The sequence below is a fragment of the Ochotona curzoniae genome, unplaced genomic scaffold, assembly GCF_017591425.1.
Source record: "Ochotona curzoniae isolate NIBS_2020 unplaced genomic scaffold, NIBS_Ocur_1.0 contig_1274, whole genome shotgun sequence".
Classification (NCBI taxonomy): domain Eukaryota; kingdom Metazoa; phylum Chordata; class Mammalia; order Lagomorpha; family Ochotonidae; genus Ochotona; species Ochotona curzoniae.
Window position 1 is genome coordinate 16,276,683 of NW_024465023.1, and position 22,909 is coordinate 16,299,591.

The 22,909-nt window shown below is 36.7% G+C and overlaps 1 protein-coding gene across 4 annotated transcripts in view; it reads right to left on the reverse strand.

The window, feature by feature from the left end:
• SYTL5 (synaptotagmin like 5) overlaps nucleotides 1-22,909 on the reverse strand; it is a 79,922-nt gene that overhangs the window by 24,810 nt on the left and 32,203 nt on the right. The window contains exons 3-10 of one of the 4 annotated variants that reach the window (XM_041001888.1): nucleotides 21,975-22,087; nucleotides 19,607-19,715; nucleotides 17,572-17,706; nucleotides 11,872-12,013; nucleotides 6,840-6,969; nucleotides 4,416-4,516; nucleotides 2,034-2,126; nucleotides 1,061-1,126 (exon numbers count right to left, since the gene is read on the reverse strand). In XM_041001888.1, the coding sequence (XP_040857822.1) occupies nucleotides 1,061-1,126; nucleotides 2,034-2,126; nucleotides 4,416-4,516; nucleotides 6,840-6,969; nucleotides 11,872-12,013; nucleotides 17,572-17,706; nucleotides 19,607-19,715; nucleotides 21,975-22,087 (889 nt within the window). Of the gene's footprint in view, nucleotides 1-1,060; nucleotides 1,127-2,033; nucleotides 2,127-4,412; nucleotides 4,517-6,839; nucleotides 6,970-11,871; nucleotides 12,014-17,571; nucleotides 17,707-19,606; nucleotides 19,716-21,974; nucleotides 22,088-22,909 lie in introns of all 4 variants that reach the window. The other 3 variants (XM_041001887.1, XM_041001890.1, XM_041001889.1) reach the window with 3 other exon arrangements.

Consider the following 22,909-nt stretch of genomic DNA (forward strand, 5'->3'; position numbering starts at 1 on the left):
GCCTAATGAACTAACCCAGTTTCAAAAAGATAAATACATTTTCTCTGACACGCAGTAGCTAATATAGAATACAAAAAAAAAACTATACAGGATTGAAATGATCACTTTCATTTGAGTGCCATTTTAGAGCATGTTTATATTCCAGTGAAACTGTCATCGCTCTACTTTTTACTTGTTGAATATTATGATTAGTGAATATAGAATGAATTAAGATCTTGTCTATGTAAAACTGATGAAAGTGGTGAATTAAAGGGAAGCAGGGGAGTGAGAAAAGCAGGGTCATCTAGGAGATGTACCTAAGGAATACACAAAATGTGTTCTGTTTATATTAACAAATTTCATAAAAGGATTAGAGAAACAGGAACACATTCTATTAGTATGCAATAGAAATTAATTAAGAATGAAACATAAATATTATTTCTCTTTCAATATATCTGTATAACTTTTCCAAATGGATACTAAGTTGTTAAAATGCAAAGTGCTTATTTAGCTGTTTAGACATAATATCTTGATAAACGGAGTAGTCAAGTGTTATTTTTGGCCTGAGAGTGCTATACCCTCAACTGTTAAGTGCTTCAAGAATAAGCTCCAACCCTATTAAGTTAGATTAAGAAAAGTCTGGCTCACAAAATTGTCAATACCACATCCCTCTGAAGTCACATCTTTATAAAGGATACTCTAAAACCAGGGGACCCCTATGTATAGAAGGGTATTTAAGAACCCAAAAATACTTAGGCCTTTAAAATTTCAGGCAATTATGGCAAACTGTAATCTCTTGACTAAGCCAATGTTGAAATAGAAATTAGAGACATTTACTTCACAGTTTTGTTAACTCAAAGTAATTTTGGGTGTGTATCTTTTGACTGACACTCGGATCCTAACAATTAAATTGGAATACTTGATGTCTGATAACCTCATTAATCTTTTAAAGGGAAACATTTGGTTAATTGTAAGCCAGTAATAGAAAGATAAATGTTGAAAGAATTTCACACCTGTTCATATTTCCCAAACTGTGAAATTTTAAAGGTTGGAAAGAAGGAAACAATCTTTGAAAACTCACAGTGTCTGAGTCAGCATCAGGCACATTTAAGTAGGTCCACTTCCTGTCAGATCCAGCTTGAGAATTCTTTAAGGAAGTTGTTCAGAAATCAAAAGAAAAGGTGTATTAGATCAATACAGATTAGAAAAGAAAAGGCTTACAGGTACACAGATAGTTCCACAGACACAGGAGTTTCTATATTCCTTCTTTCAAGGAAAGTCCTAAAGATTAGAATAAGAAACTCCTTTATTTGGAGGCAGTGTGAAGCTAGGGATGGTTTTTGAGCAGGAAAGAAACTGGAATGGGCATGTGCTCTAATGAAAACCAGTAGCAGCAATGCAGAGTGGTTGGATGTGAAGTTAGAAAGAATAATATCAGGTAAGTTTGGCAGCAGAGCATTGGAATAATGTATAGGCTTTTGCTAACTGGGTTTCTACTAGGAGGTGGGGGAGGGTGGCCATTTGGCTTAACAATTTGCTCAAACACAGTTTGTGAGGCCCCCATCCTACATCAAAAAGGCTGAATACAACTGTCAGTACTGCTTTAAGTGCCAGCTTCTTGAAAATTCAGATCCTTGTAGGCAGAGGGTGATGGCTTAAGTTGTTGAGTTTCTGCCTCCCATTTAGGGAGACCTGAAATGAGTTCCTGACTTTGGCTTGAATCAGCCCTGGCTGTAGCAGGCATCTTGAAAGTGAATCACTGGATGAAAGCTTTGTCTATTTTCTTCTCTTTCCACCTTCGAAATAAAAATAAATAATATGTTTAAAAAAAAAACACTGAATGAATACTATAGAAAAGAAAGGGATCAGGAACCTTGGGAAACACCCACAAAAAATTAGACTGAGAAGTATTCTGTGAGCAAACACAGGTAGGAGCCTACAATGATTTTTTTACTCATTAACACGTATTTTTCCAAGAACACTCATGTTTCCTTCGGAAATGTACATAAAATGAATAAGAAGGAATTTTCCCCATGTGCTAGATAAGTGCTTACTGTAGACAGGCCGCTTGCCAGACTGTGGGTGTTTGTAGAAAATTGAGAGGACACTACATCCTCATTGCCTTCTTCAGTGTCTACCAAGCAGTTCTAAGAAAGGAAGGGAAAAGAATCAGTAATTTGCTTTATTTGTTCCTTAGAAAGCCTTTTCATTTAAACACTGCTTTTCTTACATGAATACCTGAGATGAACTAGACTACCTAGAAATCACCCCATTCCTAGCTTGCACTTTTCCCCCCACAAGTCAATCTGAATTATACTGTTAAAGGAACTGGGTAGGGAATTGGAGATCAGGGTTTCCATACTAAAGTGCTTACTTTATTGAAAGAATCAAACAGACTGACTTCATTTCTTACTGCCCTGAACTAACAAATGATTCTCTTGATGGGAAGCATTCTGACTTTTACTATGTACATTTTCCTCTTTGGCTTTGGCTTTTCCTCCCTTTCCTTTCCTCTTACTTCATATGAAACTAATATTTAGCATCCTCAGTGTACATCTTTCTCCTTATTTATATAAAATATGCAATGTAAACCTGATATTATAAAAACTAATTTTAACCACTATTTTTACAAAATAGGATCTTATAATATAGTTACATAGCTTTTAAAATATTTTCATTATATAACATATCAAAATATAAATAAATTATGTACATACAGTATATATAAAGTGATCAATCAAATGCTCTTTGTGTACTGTCCAAATCACACAAACTCCTTCTGCTCTGCCTTTGAAAAGCATTAATATCTTTTCTGGAGGACACATCTTTTTTTTTAAAGAATGCCATGATTTAATTCTACAACTTTGAAAGTGTAAATACACTTAGGATAATATTTTGCTATATCTTTCTCATAAAGAGTTCAAAGTCTATTAAAACATTTATAAAGTTCAGAACAAAAGAATATCAGAGCAGGAGGGGAACCTTAGTAATAATGTAATATAACCTCCTCATTTTATAAATGTGTTCATTGAAATATTGATTTTCATTTAATTTAGTCTCACTTAAAAAGGTCATTTCTTGAGGTATAACTTGAGATACAGAAACATTTATGTACAATGCATTATTATTAACCATAGTCACCCTACTTTGTTATAGAATGCAAGAACTTATCCCTTCTGTCTAATTGTAACTTTGTGCCTTTTGATCAACTCTTTGCCTCTCGCCAGTTCCCTGTTATCCACGGTTCTCTATTTTATGAGGTCAGTATTTTATAGATGAATAGATACTAGATTTTGAATGTTGCCAACACAAATGAAAAATTCTGGAGAGATATGCCACTTTGATTTGATCATAACACAAAATACCTGTATTGAAACATCATTGAAACATCATGAATCTCAGAGGTAACACAATTATTTGAACTTAAATTTATAAAAGAAATATTTATATGAAATACATAGTCATATAAATCTAAAATTATTTGCTTTAGGAAACCCTGGGATATCTCATTTCCCAGCCTTAGATTAGGCAACATGCTCTCAGTCTAGAACCGAAATCCCCAATAAATATCTTTGTAAAAACAATTGTCTCATTAACCTGATTATCTGTCCATTTTCTAAATAATTCTTTCAGTTACTTTTATATTTTGGTCATGAAGACTAACAAAAAAAAGATATTGTATATACTCTTTTCATTTGCAACTCTTTAGCATCTGAAATAGAACTGCTTGAGGCAAGATTATACCCTTCAAGGGTTGGCACCCTGGTATAGTAGACCAAAGCTCAGCCTATGGTACTAGCATCCAACGTGGGTGCCAGTTCATTCCAGTGTTCCACTTCTGATCAGCTCCCTGCAGAGAAAGATGGGTCAATTCCTTGAGACTCTCTACCCACACGGGAGAAACTGGTTTCAGATTGTATTAGCTTAGGCAACTGTGGCCATTTGGGGAGGGAACCAGCAGATGAAAGATCTTTCTCTTTGGCTAATTCTCTCTGTAATTTTGTATTTCAAATACAAATAAAATAAATATTTCAAAAGATATATCTGGGCCTGGCGGTGTGGCCTAGCGGCTGAAGTCCTTGCCTTGAACGCACCGGGATCCCATATGGGCGCCAGTTCTAATCCCGGCAGCTCCACTTCCCTTCCAGCTCCCTGCTTGTGGCCTGGGAAAGCAGTCGAGGATGGCCCAAGGCTTTGGGACCCTGCACCTGTGTGGGAGACCTGGAAGAGGTTTCTGGTTCCTGGCTTTGGATCAGCGCAGTACCGGCCGTTGCGCTCACTTGGGGAGTGAATCATCGGGACGGAAGGTCTTCCTCTCTGTCCCTCCTCCTCTCTGTATATCTGACTTTGTAATAAAAATAAAATTCTAAAAAAAAAAAAGATATATCCTTCTTTGGTCTCGATCATTAGTCTGTCTTTCATATTCCACTTACCACGTCTTTGTCTAAAGCCCCAGGGACAAACTTGCTTATGCTTACAGAATCCTCGAAGTCTTCAGTGCACGACTCACTCAACTCTAACTCAGATCGACTATGGTCTAGATGGAGGAAAGGAAAAAGAGAAATGTGAATCAGCTTATGTTGTTAGCTTTCACAGCAAATGTTCATCATTATGCAGATTCTTTTTAGGCATAGGGCATAGTTATATCATAAAAGCAAGTCAGTAACTCCATGCTATTTATGCTAGCATATTCCCATTTCAACAGTATTTTGGAACATATCCTGGATTATTTTACCAATATTTCTATGTTGGTTTCTCTTGATCGTAGAAGACTAAATGCACTATATAATGAAGCGTCAAGTTTTAGGGTAGGCATTGGCCTATCATTATGTTCCCCTTGCTCACTGAAGCATCTGGCTTTGAGACCCAGCTGCACTCTTGATTTCAGCTTCCTGCCAATGTGCACCCTGAGCGGCAGCAGGCTATAGCTCATGTAGCTGGGTCCTAGACACCCACATGGAAGACCTGGATTCAGTTTTCAGCTCTGATGTTGACCCCCAGCATGGGGAATGAATCAGAGTATGGCAGATCTGTTCATCTCTCTCTCTTGCTGTCTCTCTGCTATCAATTTAAAAAAATTGAAAATTGCAGCTATACATACGCTTTACAAATGCCAAGGTTTAAGCAGTTTAATCTTGTTTACTCCTAGACTTTGAAAAACTCTTTTGAGAAACGTTTGAAAAACAATTAACAATTCCTGGTTGCAATACTTACATGATTCATTCTGCTTTCACAATGGACATAAAATACAAGCCAACTAATTCTAAACTGCCAGTTTTAATTGATATAGATTTTACACACACAGTGGGTGGCTTCTGGTGAACTGAGAGGAAGTTCTGTTTAGTTACTCACTAGAACATTCTTGTATCAGATCAGCAAATTCTTTCCAGTTTAAAAATATTAAGAACACTCACTCCCACTAATGCCATGGACAGCTTACCAAACTAGGACAGCTTATTCCACAGAATAGTTCTTATGTCAAAGCTCTGCTGAGATAGATATAATTGCATATAAATGGAAAGACAGGATATAGCAATAACATGTTGAAGTTTAAAATGTAAATAAAATATATTGCAGAGGTGCTTACCATAGTACTTAAAATAGAGTATATGTTTAATTTTTTTTTTAAAAAAGAGGCTGTTTAATAGAAGCCATAGAGTCTATGATTTCAACTACTGGCTGATTTTGAAATTTTTCATTTTAGCAGTTAATTTTCCACTTCAGTGAAATTTAGCAACACCCATATACATTCAAACAATTCTTTGGGAACTAGTTGGCCAGGAGAGACTCCTCTCCTGTTAACTAAGCTCACAGAAACAAACCTTAAACTTCAAGCAATGCCGTCATTAGGAAATAGGCAGCTTTTTTCTTTCAAAGATTTATTTATTTATTTTTTATTGGAAAGGCAGAGAGGAGGAGAGACAGCGAGGAAGATCTTCCGTCTGAAGGTTCACTCCCCAAGTGGCCACAATGGCTGGAGCTGAGTCAGTCTGAAGCCAGGAGCCAGGAGCTTCTTCCAGGCCTCCCATGTGGGTGCAGGGTTCCAAAGCTTTGGGCTGTCCTTGACTGCTTTCCCAGGCCACAGGCAGGGAGCTGGATGGGAAGTGGGGCCACTGGGATCAGAACCGGTCCCTATATGGGATCCCAGCTCGTTCAAGGCGAGGACTTTAACCATTACGCTATTGCACCAGGCCCGGGAAATAGACAGTTTTTTTATGTTGAGCATTTCATCATAATTTTAGTTCCATATATGAAAGGTAAACCTCATAATTATGACAAATTTCTCTAAAGAGATTTCTTATTCATAGGTAATAAAGTTTCTGTTAATACCTGCTTCATAGGGTTGTTGTAATAGTGAAATAAAATCATACATTTAAATATATGGTACAAGTGAAAGGTGTAATTATTCTTACCATAATTCTGCTTGCAGATAACTTCTTTTTTAAGCCATGAAATGATTTGTTTGTCTGAATATAGGGAATTTTTGATGATCATAAAGTTTGAATTATAATTTTCTTGAATTCTGGACAAGTGTTCTTACTATTTCAAACATATCCTGGAACCATTTATATTTTCTACACCCTTGTATTAATATTCTGATACAATTCTGAAAGTTAGTGGTGAAGCTTGGCAGGAGTATTCACTGAAAAATTGGATTCTGTATGAGAAAGAAGCCCAAAGGATTATCTGGGTTCACTTTCAAGTATTTCTCATGGATTGGCCTGTTACATCAGAGAGTGGATAATTATTTTCTAAGGCATGTGACATCCTATTAATATCACCCAGGGCAGTCAATTCCATCTGATTTAATGTTGTTGTTGTTGTTTGTTTGTTTCAGAGTAGGCTATATAATTACTCACCAGAAGAAAGGGAGGTCCCAGACACTGCTATGGAAGGCGTACCTGATGTATTTCTGTGATGACATCTTATGAGCTCCTCAGTTGTGCTTTCAATGCCAGCCGAAACCATGGAATTATCAAAACCACGTTCCTTCACACAAAGTCAAAATAATAATAGTAATAAAATTAAAGATCGTTATGCTGATTATAAATGTACTTCACAATTTTCTTATATAAAATCCCTTTCAGTATAAACATTTGTGTCTACTAATTTGTCGGAATCAACTGACATTTGAAGGACCCTCATTCATCAGGAGTCCATATAACACCAACACTTATTATTATACTTTTACATGAAATCTATTGTAAGAAGTTTGGCAATTAGCAAAAATGGTATATGAACATTTTCACTCACAAAATTACTGAATGTCCTAACATATGGTTAGTAAGAATGATGATACAGGTTCACTTAGTCTTACATAAAGTAGCTGTAAGAATCTGTTAAGTTTCATATCCACAGAACGACACTTGGGCTTAGAGATCTGTGTGGTCCCACGGTTGTGTTCACTCTAGACATCCTGTCTGCTCAACTACATTTCCCTCTTCCACCCCTATTTATAGAAGACCATGCCACTTTTTCATCTACAAGACTGTCTATCAGTATATTGTTAGCAACATTTATGTTGGATAAAATTTTCATGCATGACCTTTCTCAATGTTCCCTATAGGATAACAAATGTGAAATGCCCCAGAACACAGAATAGGTAATTTGGGAGGTTGTCTGCTTGCCAATAAATGCTTGCACATGTGGCGGAGTTCAGTTTCATCCTTGCTATCAATGGAACATGATGAAAGAAAACTGTCCCAATTTTGCCCATGCCTATGGTCTACAGCATCATCCAAGCATGCCTGAGCATTGAAAAGTCATTTTTCATTCTCCAAGAACTAGCCTGAAGTTCAATGTTCATGCAAATGTCACCAGATTGTGATAATGATTAGGCCTAAGAGAGACTCTTTTTCTTCCTTCTATAAACAATTGAAAGTGCCTTTCAAAGTCCCGCAGGAAGGAATTCCCTCCTTATTCGCAATTAGGAATATTTGATGAACTCACTCCAGAGTCATGACTCTCAGTTCAATTCAGCTTCAACAGAGAAAAATTTTAGTTTTGATTGCTCTCTAATACATAATATCAGTAGCAACAGTGTATAGATTCTAATTCCTCTAGTTTCCTTGTAGTAAAAGCATTATCAAAAACATGTGGCAGAGGCCATGTGGATAAATTGGTGTAATTTGTTCACATGTGGAATCCTCCAATTAAATAAGACTAAATTCCGTAGTGACAATTATGAATCTGGTAAATTTTTTCACAGGCAAACTGGGAATAGTATTAGTTGGCACTAATAGGCCAATTAATTGCACATTCATTAACATGCAATACATTCCCTGGAGGTTCAGGATGTCAAGCTGAAAATTAACAGGGTGTATTTGCAGCAGAGGACAGGTTAGAGACTTATACATTCTAGAAGTTTTCCATTTTAAAAACATTTTTACATGAAAAATCAGAAAACAACATTGAAACAAAGCGATACTAATAAATATGAGAAATCTGGGGCTGGCATGGTAGCCTAGTGGCTAAAGTCCTTGCCTTGCATGCGCCATGATCCCATATAGGCACCAGTTCATGTCCTGGCTACTCCACTTCCCATCCAGCTCCCTGTTTGTGGCCTAGGAAAGCAGTCGAGGATGGCCCAAAGTCTTGGAACCTTGCACCTTAATTGGAGACCTGGAAGAAGCTCCTGGCTCCTGGCTTCGGATAAGCTCAACACCAGCCATTGCGGCCACTTGAGGAGTGAACCAACAGATGGAAAATCTTTCTCTGTCTCTTCTCTGTAAACCTGACTTTCCACTAAAAATGAATAGATTTCATATATGTATATATATATATATATATAATATATAACATGAGATTGAGAAGTTATCTTGGCTATCTACTTCCATGTACTTCATCTTTCATCATGAAACAGCAAATGTGCTACATAAACTATCATACTGTCTTACTTTTATTCAATACAAAATATTTTTGTTTTTCCTTTGGAAAGTTCAAGTTAGACTGGCTATAATACAGTAAATCAAACAGTCACTGAATATTTATTTGTATATATATTCAGAATTTAATTACAAGGAATTTTTGTTGGGCAATCTAGGTTTTCTTTGATAAAGATGTAGGCATATAGATATTGCTAATTGAAATGGCACCAATAAATGACAAAAGTTATTTTTCCATGTAACAATCTCAAATAGTTCTTAGAAGGCAATCTTTGCTTTGAGAACCAACTTGATTTATTTGTTGGTTATTTGACTGATAGTTGCTACCTACTGGGACAATTGTACTAGATGTTAATTTTTAAAAACTGTTTATTTATTTGAGGGGCATGGACAGAGTGTTCCAATTTTATGGTTTACTCCCCAAAGGCCTTCAATGGTTAAGACTGGGTCAGGCAGAAGCCAGAAGCTAGCAATTCACCCAGTTCTTCCATGTGGTTCCAGGAACCCAAATACATGAGCCACTCTATCAACTCTGAGTCTGAGTTTGCATTAATGGACAACCCAACCAGGAAGTAAATCTAATTATCAAACCCTGATATTCTTATGTGGGATGTCCTAAACAGTGCCTTAAATACAGGCTATACCACAATCCTAGAAATTTCTTAACTCTTTTATCAGTTGATATATTTATCCCAACTTACCCTCCTTTCCCTGTGTTCCATTTATCCACCACTGCAGGTCTCACAACAATTCAAGTTAATGCATTCTATGGAAGGGGCTCACAGTACTGCACCAGCTTTGTGCAAGTGTCTGTTCTTATCAAAGAAGTGAGTTCAACCATCAACTACACATGAAGTTTTCTTGCTATTGAACAGAATCTGCTTGCTGAACTTAGCATAATTATGACATTTTTAGTTGTGTTTTATCTGGCAAGTATAATTTAGACTGTTGGTGTTAAACAAAATCTATTATTCCATCTCCAAGATTTGCTTTTCTTTAATAATATCTACAGAATCTGACTGCTCTTGTCTGGAGTACAGCTAATGGCCTCCTACTGGGTCTCCCCACTTCCACTGAATAGCCCCGAGAATCTGCTTGCACTGAAGCTGGATCACATTATTCCTACACTCTAATTTTCCCCATCTTAGAGTAAATGTAAAGTGTGTACAGTGGTCTCCAAGGCCCTAAGCAGTGTGTGATGACTGACCTAATTTCCTAGTACCCCTCTGCTGTTCACTTAAGACAGCTCTATGGGCCTCCCTGTTGTACCTTATATATATCATGTGCGTTCCTAGCTCAGTCCATGTTTTTGCCATTCCACCAGAGGCATTAAATATTTTAGAAAGTGGTTGGGAATTGCACTGGTCATTCAAGATGGAAACTAGCCATACAGAAGTGAAGCTGCTTTCCTCATGTATTCTTAGTATTGCCCTTGCCTGGAAAAACATTTTGCTCCAGACATCTGCAAGAGTAATGCTTTTACTTCCTTCAAGCATTTAGTAGACTGGGGTATGGCATGCAGCATACACTCATTAAACATAGATTTAATCAAAATAATTGCAGTTAATATTAACGAAGAATTCTTAAATAGAAGTGTCATATTAAGTTTCTTGCTTAATAAAAATATCTAGTAGATGCTAATTAACTCTAAGAATAACTTGCAACAAAATATTTAATAAAAGAAAATATTACTCTCCAAATAGCTTTCCATTGCCTCCCTTAAACACAAATCCAAAGGGAGATCTGCAGCTTATCATTTGCGATATTTTCATCCCATATGAGAATATCCAAGGTCGAAACCTAGATAAATTTGTTAAAGCAGGACCTGTTGTTTGCATGTGGGGTGGGGGCTACAGTGATGACTCAGTGGTTGGTTTCCTGCCACCCAACTGATAGACCTGGATTGACATTCCACAAATCAGCTTTAGCTAAGCCTAGCCTTGTCCTTTGTAGACATTTGGGAGTTCTCTTTTTCTCTCCTTGTTTTTCTGTCTTTCAAATAAAATAAACAAGGCATTTTAAAAAGCAAAAAAAGAAATACCAAATATACATTTGTATTTATAGCCATGCGTCACTTAATAAGAACCTGTCCTGAGATATGTGTCATTAGAAACTTTTTTGGTTGTATGAAGACCATAGAGTATATTTATACAAATTAAGCCATATAATTATCTGATATGAGCATTTTATATGGGGCCTGCCATCCACTGAAACATTTAACAACATGACACTATGTATATAACAAGCCATTTACTTCTTCATTTTGTGTTCATCCCCTATTTGAACAGACATATAGAAAAGAAAATTACTCAAAAATGGTTTCAAGATTCTACATTTCCAGATTTAAATTAGTTTGGCCCTAGTTTGGGAAAATTTTAATGTGGTCATCTTTCATAACTATCTTCTTTGAGAATCAACACGAAAGATCAAAATTAGAGCCTTATAAAAATTCTTTGTATTTGTGTAAATCATATAACCTTTTAGTCATGTAGCTATTTATTGACTGATTTAGTTAGTTATTTTGTTGGAAAGGCAGATCTACAGATAGAAGGAGAAACAGAGAGAAAGAGTCCCCTTTCACTGGTTCACTCCCCAAATAGTCACAACATCTGGGGCTGAGCTGATCTGAGGCCAGGAGCCAGGAACTTCTTCCAGGTCTCCCTTTTCTCCCACTTTCCCAGGCCACAAGCAGGGAGTTGGATGGGAAGTGGAGTATTTGGGGCAGGAACTGATACATGCAAGGCAAGGATTTAGCCCCTAGGTTATCATGCCAGGCCCCACATAGCTATTTTAACTGCAATCATAGAAGTGCTCCTTTAAAGCTGGCATTTCCTTTCCTTTTTAGTCTAATATCCTGTCAGGAGCTAAGGATGCAGCAGGTGCAGTCCAGATAAAGAAGCTTTTATCATTAATCAATACTAACAAATATGCTCCTGAGATATAGCCAAGACATGGTGGTACGATCAAATCCCCAACGCTGCATGTCCTTTTACATTTGGGTACTTACTCTACTGCTTACTGAACTCACGCTGCGTGTGCTTGGGGCTGGTGACCTCTGAGTGGCTGGAGCCATACCACTGCTCCGGCTGCTCTTTGGAGTCCCAGCACCAGCTTCCCGATCATTGAAATCTGATGAATCCATGCTTCCCCTAAATGAGAACACAGATTGTGACTTTAAGATGGAGGTAGAGCAGCAAACAAAGACACCGAAAGGGGAAGGATTATAAAGAAAATAATTAGGACGTGTTAACCACACCAAGCAGACAATGGCCACACTGGAACTGTTTGGCAATTATTGTATCAGCCCCTTCTTTGAAGGTTTTTAATGGTTCACAAGGTTTTACCCCATTTACATGTCTCCCAGGAGAGTCTTTAAAATTTCCAGTCTTTCCAGCTTTAGTTTCACAGCACTTATACCAACATGATCCCGGTGGGTTCACACCCTTGACTATTCTTTTGACTTGCCAAATTCACTTCTACTGCTAAGGTTTTTGTTCATTTTCTCCCTATTTGATATGCTTTCTTTGCCAACTTCTATATATGTGAATCTTTGCCATCCTTTAAAGTCTGATGCAGTCCAATCTTCTCCACCAGGTTTCTCATGTCACACCCAGTCTTATCTATCTTTGCTTTTCTTAGTTTCTTTTGACTTACACTCTTTACAGAAGTATTTATTACTTTTGTATAATCATTATTATTATTGTGCAGTTTGACTATACAATGTCTTTTTGGTTCTCTGGTGGACCCATATATATGGGTTACGGTGCTTTTTCAATTGTGAACTGCATGGAAACAGAGTACATTTCATATATACTATAGTATCTGCAGCACCCTCACATTGTGCTGATTGGATGACAACTTCTCATGCAAAATACAAGACCAATAGCCCTTTCAATACTGTTTTTGCTACATCTCAGGGGCTTGATATTTTTCTTTTAATTTCCATCCCTTCAAAAAAATTTTTAAAAAAATCCAAGCTCCCCGGAGAGTATCATATCCCCATACCTAGATCTTTTAAAAAAGAGATAAATGCATCCTTCTCTTGCCAGTTTTTTGTTAAACACACTTTAACTGGAAGGTTTGTTGATACTGATGTCTAATAATCCTTATTTAAATCTCAGTAATATGATATCTGAATCAAAATAATTTCTTTATTGTCCTTTAAACTTCCTACACTATACCCCTGTGGAAATTTTTTAACCTCCTCCTTTTCAAGTGACAAAGGTTCATTATCTTATTGTCATATTTCACATACCATCTAAAAGTGTTGGCACCCAACTGTTTATGGCAATCTGCCTCATTAGAGTAAACATTTTCTAAGTGTAATTAACTAAAAGGAGACTATTTTTGATAAACTTATAATAAACGTCAGAGAGAAATGTAGAAATGTATTTTTTTTAATAATGCTGCTTCTTACAACAAATGGATGCAATTGGAGACCATTATGCTTAGTGAAATAAGCCAATTCCAAGACAAATATCATTTTTCCCTGATTTATGGACACAAATACATAAAGTACAAAACAAATGTAGTGTATTTGAGGGAAACAAACATTTTAAGATTATTTTCCACAGCTCTTATCTATGATCTTGGTTTTTTCTCTATCTTCTATTTGTTAAATTGTTTATTTAGTAGAGTGTTAACTCTGTGGTTATAAAGAAATTGGAAGTATGTTATTACTAAAATTTAAAAAAAATAAGGAGGAAGGGTGGAAGTGAGTAAGGGAGGCAGGACAGGGTGGAAAGTAGTATTGTGCTTTTAAAACAGGACACATGAAATACATACGATTTGTTCCCTTCTTATAAACAAACATTTTAAAAGTGAGAAGAAAAGCACCTGAAAATGAAGCAGAGGCATGGGAAAAAGTAAACATAATTTTCCTTTGGAGGACAATCTGACATCCTTTTCCCTTTGAGTCATGAAATTATCTAGTGTTATGGAATAAAATTTACATGCTGGCAGAGTGATGCTATGAGTCTGAATAATTTTTAAAGCCTGGAAAGGAAAGGAAAGGCGTTTTCTAGGAGTGTTAGCAACTAGGTATCTACTGCTTTATCTAACGTACACAAGAAACTACTGTTGACTTTGTGAATGTCATCCTGACTCAGAGCTAGAACACTCCCATCTTGCTGTATTCATATTACTAGGAAGAGGAGTCTGCTTAACTGTATTGTAATTGCAGAAATGTCAATGAAAATTACATTTGGGACAGGAAAATAATTTGACTTCTGACAATAAAGAGGTATCACTTAATGAGAGGGGTTTAATAAACTTGGTCAAAATAATAGATAGGATGAAAGAAATATATTTTAGTCGTGATGGTATAAAAATGCCATGCAAATATTTCTTAAAAAGTGAGGGGAGGGAAGGGGAATAGAAGGAGAAAGAGAAGGGCATCATCTCGGAATGAGGGCAGGGAACTAGCTGGAGGTTGGCATGAACTGTCTGGTTCTTGCTTTGGATCAGAGCCAAGCAAAGCAGCTTGTGAGGTTTTACAGAGCTGTGACAATCAGTGCTAGCACTATAAAAGGGCAATTAAGAATAACTGGATAAAACCAACATGTCCAGGGGCAGCGTTGAAAAAGAAAAGATGAGAACACAGCTGGTGATGAGATCGGCTGAGGTCCAGTGGTCACAAGCTTGCCACATCCTCCCAGGCCAGGAGAAAAACGCTGCTGAAGAACACAGTATCATCACTCATCCATTTCACTCAAGAGCAAATTTTAGGGTAAAAGTTGTGCTTTTCCTTTATTTTTTTTCGAGAACATGGTTAGCATTCCATACAAATTCTTTCCAAATCATTTTACCAGTGGTGTGTGCCCCTCATTAGCATCTGAGTGCTTTTTTCTTCATGGTTTGCACTTGCCACCTTCAGAAATTTGCTTTTTAGCACTGAATCTAAAGGCTTACAAATGCCTTAGTTTGTCTTCTCTCACCTTCACAATAGGGTTGTCAGATCCAATTATAAAACTTTTAGCTAAATTTGAATTTCATATGAAAAATGAATGCTTTTAAGCATAAAGATGTAGTAAATATTATATGAGCTAAAGACTAAAAACAGTTGCCTATCACAAATTCAGATTTACATGGGCATCCTGTAACTTTGTTTGCTAGCTTTTGAAATGCTATTCAAGGGCATTTATAGCCAGTGCCTGACTGAATAGAAGTGCAATGGCCAGAATTCTCACTTGGCTAAGTTCAGGGATATAATTCCTGCTTCAGGGTCTCCTGGGACCAAACTGGGTTGTCTTCCTCCAATCTCTGTTTTGCCGTTCTTACTCACAGATTTCTCCTGGAATAATTTGATCCGTAGATCATTTGCTTATAAATCCTTACTTGAAGGTCTGTTTGTGCGAGAGCCTGACTTGAGATGGAGATCTCAAAGATCATAGCACAGTGACAGTTAGCCTAAGTCAGTACAAGTTTGGAATCACTGACTTGAACTCCAAGGTTTCCTCACTACAGTATGCATTAATATTCTTTAAAAAAAATCATTGGCATCATGTGTTCAGTTCCTCGAAACCACTGAATGGTCATTTGACATGCTATTCTGAGATGCTACTCAGCTTTCCCTAACCCATTCATTCATATCTGCTCTGCTTTGAAAATACTGTCAAGAAATAAGTCAATGGGGTGTGTGGAAAAAAAAAAAAACACCGTTCCAGGAAAAGATGAATGAACCTTGAAGAAATAGGCACTGTGGAGGAGAAAGGGGAGTAATTCCTAAGCTGGACTAGTTAATGGACTAAAGAAACTGGGATCTTACAATTTCTTTAGGAGTGTTAAGAAAAGATGGGCTACCTCCTGGCCCAACTTTCTCAGGAATCACTTTTGGAATAGTCAAATGCATCTCACTGTTGCAGTCCATAAATGAGTCATCATTGTGAAATATGCATGCCACAGGAAAAGGACAATTTGCTCTACTCATCCCCTGAGCATCTTTATTTTCTTTCTTAATGGAAAAACATTGTTGTTGGCATGCTTAAGCTAAAGCAATCCTGACTACTATATTCTGATGATCTGTAAACCAGTATTTGCAATTTAAATTTTAAAGTCTACTTAGGGACATTCTTCCAGTTTCCAACAGAAACAAGAAACACCTGGGTCAACATACCAGTAAGTATTGGTGAAATATATCCATATGACTTTATAGCTTTACCTTTATTTATACTGGGCAAGAGATTAGACACAAGAAGCAAACTCAGGTGGATTCTAGAACAAGGGTACAAGCACCATGATACTGGAGATCATGCCCTTTATTTTTGATGAGTAATTGTGAGACTAACAGCTTAAAGTGGTATGACCTAATCCTGTTTATTAGGCCTGGACCCCATTCTTTAAACTCTGTATAATCTCACTTCATAGGTACTGTCCCTCTCCAATGTGAGCCTTAAGAATAAACAAAGAAGGCTGCTCCACAGAGGCCCAATGAGGCTGGGCAAAACATCACACTCGATCTTAGCCAGAAGGCTGAGAAGCAATGGGGCAAAACATCAACACCAAAGTAGCTGGATAGCATTACTAATGTTTTCTCACTATTATCTCAACATCAGGAGTACAATGATTAAAAATTTAAATGAGATTTTTTCCATAAAGATTTTCTGGGACACTACATATGGAGTAATCCCCATGGAAACTGAATGAAATTACTTCAAGGACATAAGAAATCATGGTTCATAATTTTTATTCATAAAGATAATATATTTAAATTCTTAAAAATTTGGAAAATAGTCAATACAGTGATGGTCATTTGATAGTGGATAACATGACTTATTTTATGCTTCATTGTATTTTTTTCTGTATGGTTTTATATAAAAGGATACTTGCTTATAGGAATACTACAAAGAAAAAAGCCAATAGGTACAGAAAGCCACTCTGAAGGAAAAAAAAAAACCCAAAACCCTAGTAACAAAAGAGTTCTCACCTCCTGAAATGTTGTGCTGAATATTCTAAAGTGGAATACAGGTGAGAACTCTTTTTGTAGAACCTAAGGAGGAAAGGTCTTCCAGTTTTACTACCTGGAAGAATTATAGAATTACTGCAGCCTTTAAGCAAACAAAGGGGACAAACATTTAGACAAACCAGTGAGACATCAGGTTAGAACTCTTTTCTCATGTCTAGCTTGATAATATCTGAAACATGAAGATAAACTGTGAATTATGCCCCAGCAAGATAAAGAAAATCAAGCCTATCTGAAATGACCATGCTCTTAGCAATCCTTTCCATGCCTTTTTATTTTTCTCATAAATGATAGCTCTATGCTTAGAAGACTCTCACTTCCCTCGCTGAGAACAACTTAGAGGAAGTGGGATGTATGGAAAATTCCCTCAGGCAATTCAATGAAAGCATTAAAATATATATACATTTAAAGCTGCAAAGACTGAACATGACACTTGCAGGTTTCTTTTTTAAAAGCTTAACCAGAGAAAGATGAAGAAATCAATGAAAATGGTTACTTGCTCAGTACAAATCCATTTGAACTGCAGCCCTGAGTCTTCAAACATTAAGTCTCATCTTTTCAAGTGACATAGGTGATTCAAAGAGCTGTAATTCTAGAAGGAAGATAGTATTTTTCATTTCAACTGAAAAATATCCTTCTGATTGTTCATAACATGTATTAGGACCTCTCCGACCGCTGAAACGACAGTGACTCAGACGTCCTGTTTGGGTTATCCTCAGGCCCTTTCCCAATTTGTACATATCTTACCTGTCTGAACCTGGGACTGCTTTTAAACTCTGGAAATTTTGGTTGTCTAAGTCCAAGCTGTAGCTCCGTCCACTTTCAGTCTTTGCAGTAACGATTTCTCCTCTGGTTGCTGACCTGAATTTGCTAAGAAGAAATCTGAGAAAAACAAAATTATGTTATGCATTTAAAAGTAACATAGGAAAGAAAGTGATACAATCCACCAATACAATTCCAGCACCTTTAACAATAAATGATTCTTCTATATGGTAACCTTGGACCTGCAGAGATTTTTCAGTGCCTCTGCAGTACAGTGTCAAGGATGGTGGTGGAAGAAGTTATGGCATTGGATCAATGACATACTACTTGCTGGTAAACCAGGTCTCTCACTCTGCTAAGCAAAGGATCATCTGCTGAGAACTCGCCCATGTCATTTGCAAATTCAGGAGCAGTGGGAGTAGCATGTGTCCCAGGATACTGAAGACAGGGAGTTACAACTCACTGTGCTCAAGAAGAATCAGGATGATGCTCTGGGACAAATGAATAGAGCAGCATATTAAACTGCAGCTCCATGAGAACAGTGCCTCTGCTTCTCTTCTTTCCTGCTAGTTAGATACCCTGAGCCTGGAATATGCCTGGAACATACTAAAACCCAATCAGTTCTTGTGGAATGAGTGACAAGACTCATTTGGTGAGAAGCATATTTATATCCTCCACATTTGTTCCTGGGGTGATCAAGTTTAAACAATGGAGTGTCTTATATAGAACCTCACTGTATTCCAATGCCACTAAATTATTTGGAACTTAAGCAAAAATAGATTTTTCAGGAATTGAGATTAAAGTCTCAATCCAGGATACTGAGTGTTGAACACATAGGTGCTTCCAAATGTACTTCCATTAAATTTCTAACTACATTCTTTTTGTGTTGGCCCTGGGAGGAACTAGTTCATTTACTTTACAGCTACAGTTTTCTAAGAGAAATAATGGATTCCAAAGGTACTGGCACAATCTTAATAGAATCTGCCAACTTGTCTCTGCTTCAAAGAACCTAGGAAGACTATCATTGTCGAAGTGCCAGAAGCTTCAATCTACTGGAAAATTACATTTTCTTTGGTGTTGAGAATAACACTTAATGTATGCCCATCTATGCTGCTCTGAGAATCACTTAATGCACAGACCTATCTCTGCACTTCTACTTGGGGTGCCTGTGTCCTTGGCCTGGAATAACACTTAGTATATTTTGCCATCATCTTTCTTGATGGCAAGAAATAATTATATAGGTACCCAATTAATACTTTGTTCATTATTGCCTTATGATATTTGCTGTAGTTAACATATTGTCACGCTTTAGAGAACTTATTAGGCAACTCATGTAGCCATTTTGTCCTTTCCCACAGTTCTTTTCTACTTGCTACCTTTCTGGTTTCCGGAATGCACATTTCCTCCCTAAATCCTGACTACATATTATTGGAGCTGATGGCTAACAACCGTTAGATTCCAGTTTTGGGCCTTGCCCCAGGGCAATGACAGTTGGAATGAGTCAGGATTTGTGTAATTCACTGTAGTGGTGAGTAAGTTATTGCGTCCAGGTTCATCCCCACCATTTTGGAATCCACTCTAATTCCTGGTCTAATGTCTATAAACCATAGATCCCAGAGGCATTTTGGGGCTTAGAGTTACTTAATCTTATAATTGCATCCCATGCTAGATATTATGAAATAAAAGCAAAAATTCCACTAGTCCAAGACTAAAAGAGCTTACAATTAAATATTCAGCCACTAATTCTGTGTGTGTGTGTGTGTGTGTGTGTGTGTGTGTGTCTGTGTGTATGATGGACCAGAATGCATTGTGACAAAGTGATACACAGGCAAAAGACATTTTGTGAACCCTAAAATGTGACAAATGGATCCAACATGATAGGAAAGATCAGTATCTAGAATAGGAGTCTTTGATCTCCTCTGGGCCTCTGAAACTATCAGACTTGAAAAACAAAGTTTTATTTCAGACATGCCTGAAACAAACGTAAAAAAAAAAATCACCTAAACAGGCAAGATCTTACCCCTTTCTCTTGGGACCATCATGGCTGACCTTCTGCCCAACAGGAGGTGGAGTGTCTGACTTTTCTGCAATCTGGGAGGCTTGCTCTTGACTTTGTACTTCTTCAGCTCCTCATTTAAAAGAATTGGACTATATGTTTATACACAAAATTACCCGACAACAAGAGTAAATTTCTACCAACACTGATTTTCTTAGAAGCACAGGAAAAAGATATCTACAATGACTTACAATGGTGACCCCATTCTAAGTTTCTCTCTTAATGATTTAGAATTTTCTGATTCTTTGAAGACTAAGAACTAAAATAAGGACTCGTTTGTGCGAGTTTTGCTAGGTAAGCTTCTTAGGGATGACTGAAACAGAGGAATGAATAATTCAGCCCTCTATCAATGTTTTTAGAGCAGAATTGGATTCATGCAGAACTACAAATACCAAGAGACTGAGTTCTAGCATAAGGTTATAGAAAGGATATTTCTGAGTATATGGGAAAGACTTTATGAGGAAGATGGGCACCTGTGCACTTGACTTATAACCTTATACACAGTCTACATTTTGGAAATCACTAAGGTTTATGTAGAGGAAGAGGCTATAGCTAAAAGTTTAACTCTAATTCTGCTCTTACTCTTTCCCTCTTTAGCATATCATACCCAATGTTAAACAAGTGACACTGGAATCTGTTACAAGCCTCACAGTTTTACCTGCCAGACTTAAAAATAAGGACACTTATTCTTTGTGCATGAAAGACAAGATAGTGTCAGAAAAGGGCAAAATGTGTCTGCTCCACTTTTATTGTACATAGAGGAGAAACATATTACCCAGCACAAGTTTCACCAAATATTTAACCAACTTAAATTTTAGTGCACTGAAAACCATTTTCAGTATTACTCATATTTTTTGTTGCTGCAATTCTTCATTGACTGAGATTATCCCATATTTTAAAATCATTTGGATTCTCTGATTCCTTCCCACTAAATGCCATCAGTTCAACCAGTCATTGTGACAACCACAAATATTTTTGCATGTTCAAGTGCTCCCATTTGGGGAGTTCACAAGTCAATGCACAAGAACTACTCCTTCTTGAAAACCCCTGGATATAAAAAGGTGCTATTTTAAAGAAACCTGAAATGAAACATTAAAAAATCTAGAATTTCTTTTACACTATGGATAATTTTCCCTCAAATATTTAACATGTTTTCTTTATGATGAAAACATTAAAAATACTCCTAGATTTTTATAAAAGAAATACACAAGCCATTATCACTAGATTTCACCTACTGTGTAACAACATGCAAACTCCTTATTCCCATTTAAACACAATATTTATCAACCCTGCATTATTTGCATCCCTTTCTCCCTGCTATTCTGGAAAGCCTCTAGGAACTATCATTTTACTCTAAGCCTCTAAGAGATGAAAATCATTTAATTCAAATGCTTTAGTTAAATTCTTAAATGATTAATAAAACAGCAGGCATTTACTCAGGAAAACAATTGTTTTTGATGAAATAAATGGCTCCCTTGAATGTTTCTGTGTATCAGATATTTAGAGACTCATCATTAATTTTTTTTCTGACAACTTCTTTTTTTTAAAGATTTATTTATTTTTATTGGAAAGTCAGATGTGCAGAGAGAAGGAAAAACAGAGAGAAGGATCTTCCATCCACTGGTTTACTCCCAAGTGTCTGCAACAGCTGGACCTAAGTCCATCCAAAGCCTGGAGCCAGGAGCTAGAGGCTTCTTCTTGGCCTCCCATGTGGGTCCCAAGGCTTTGGACTGTCCTCAACTTCTTTCCTAGGCCACAGGCAGGGAGCTTTATGGGAAGTGGAGCAGCTGGTATACGAACTGGTGCCCACTGGAATCCCAGTACATGCAAGATGAGGATTTAGCCACTAGGTTACTGCACTGGGCTCCAATCTCTTCCTTTCTATGAACTGCACATTTGGAGGTCATGTACAGTTAGATATCAAGAGTAAGCTTTGGTGTTCTATTCCCAAGAAAAGTGTCTATAGCTAATAATAATACATTCTTTATTTCAAAATGATGGGAGATTTTAAATATCATCACAAATTATAGGTATTGGAGAGCACATGTATTTTAATTAGCTTGGCTTGCTCATTCAACGTACATAAATGTACTGAAAAATCACATTATCCCTCATAAATATATTTTTATAAACAACTTTATATGGTACAAAATATAAAATTTTTATTTTTGATTAAAATTCAAGCTCAGGAAAAGAAAGCTTTCACACTACTAATTTGTGAAGTGGCCATAAGGAACCTTAAGTGTTTTTAGAGATATTTATTTCCCATATGGTAAAGTTATTTAGCCCAGTGAAATGAATATTAAGTCTCAAAATCAATTGTTTTCATTACCTGGACTTCTTAAAATTGACTGCCGGACAACATCGGTGCCTAGAAAATTGACTTGCTTGAAGCGTTTGGCCTTTTCTTCAAGAAACCATTCACCCGTTATAATTCTTAGCTGCCTGTTCCAGAGAAAGGGAGAAAATTAAAACTCAATCATTTAGCTACCTAATGAACTATAGAAAATCCCTAATTAAATAAAGCCAGTAGCTTATTTATAGAGTTCATCTCAATATCTGGAGTATTTTTGGTGAAAATAATGACCAGTATTAATCAAATATATTGTATACTTCTAATAAAAACTAGGTATTTGCTCTTCATAGTTCATACATATATTTTTACTCACATAAAACATTTGTAAGCATTATTCCTATTTTACAGTTAAGAAAACTGAGAGTGAGATAAATACATAAAATGATGTGTTTTCATATTGCACAGTTATAAGTAGGATAGGTAAGATCTTGTCCCAAGCATTCTTGCTTATGCACCAATTTCTTAACCAGTGCATTATTGGGGTCTTGAATGTGATGAATAGGGGACCGCTGGAGATTACAAATAACATAAGGGCCAAAATCAGATTTTGCTTCAAAATCTTCTTTGATGTAACATGAACACAGCTTTGGAGTAAAGAGAAAATGGGGCTAAGAGACAGCTTTGCCATTGCAACAGTCCATGAGAGAGATGGCAGGACTTACATTAGGGAAATGGTAAGAAAAATAAAAATGCAGGTGGTAGAAATATCTGCTAGGTTTCTAAAATGAATGCTAAAGGTAGCAAAGGAGGATATGTGCGCATTCTAATCTTTTAAGCCCCATATTCAACAGTTACATGAAACCAAACCCATCTTTCCATTGGAAATTTCTATAACGCTCATGTTTATTCCTTTCCTATGGCATATAGTATTTTCTATTTCACTTCAGAGTTACCTTTGTCAAGGCTCGTAC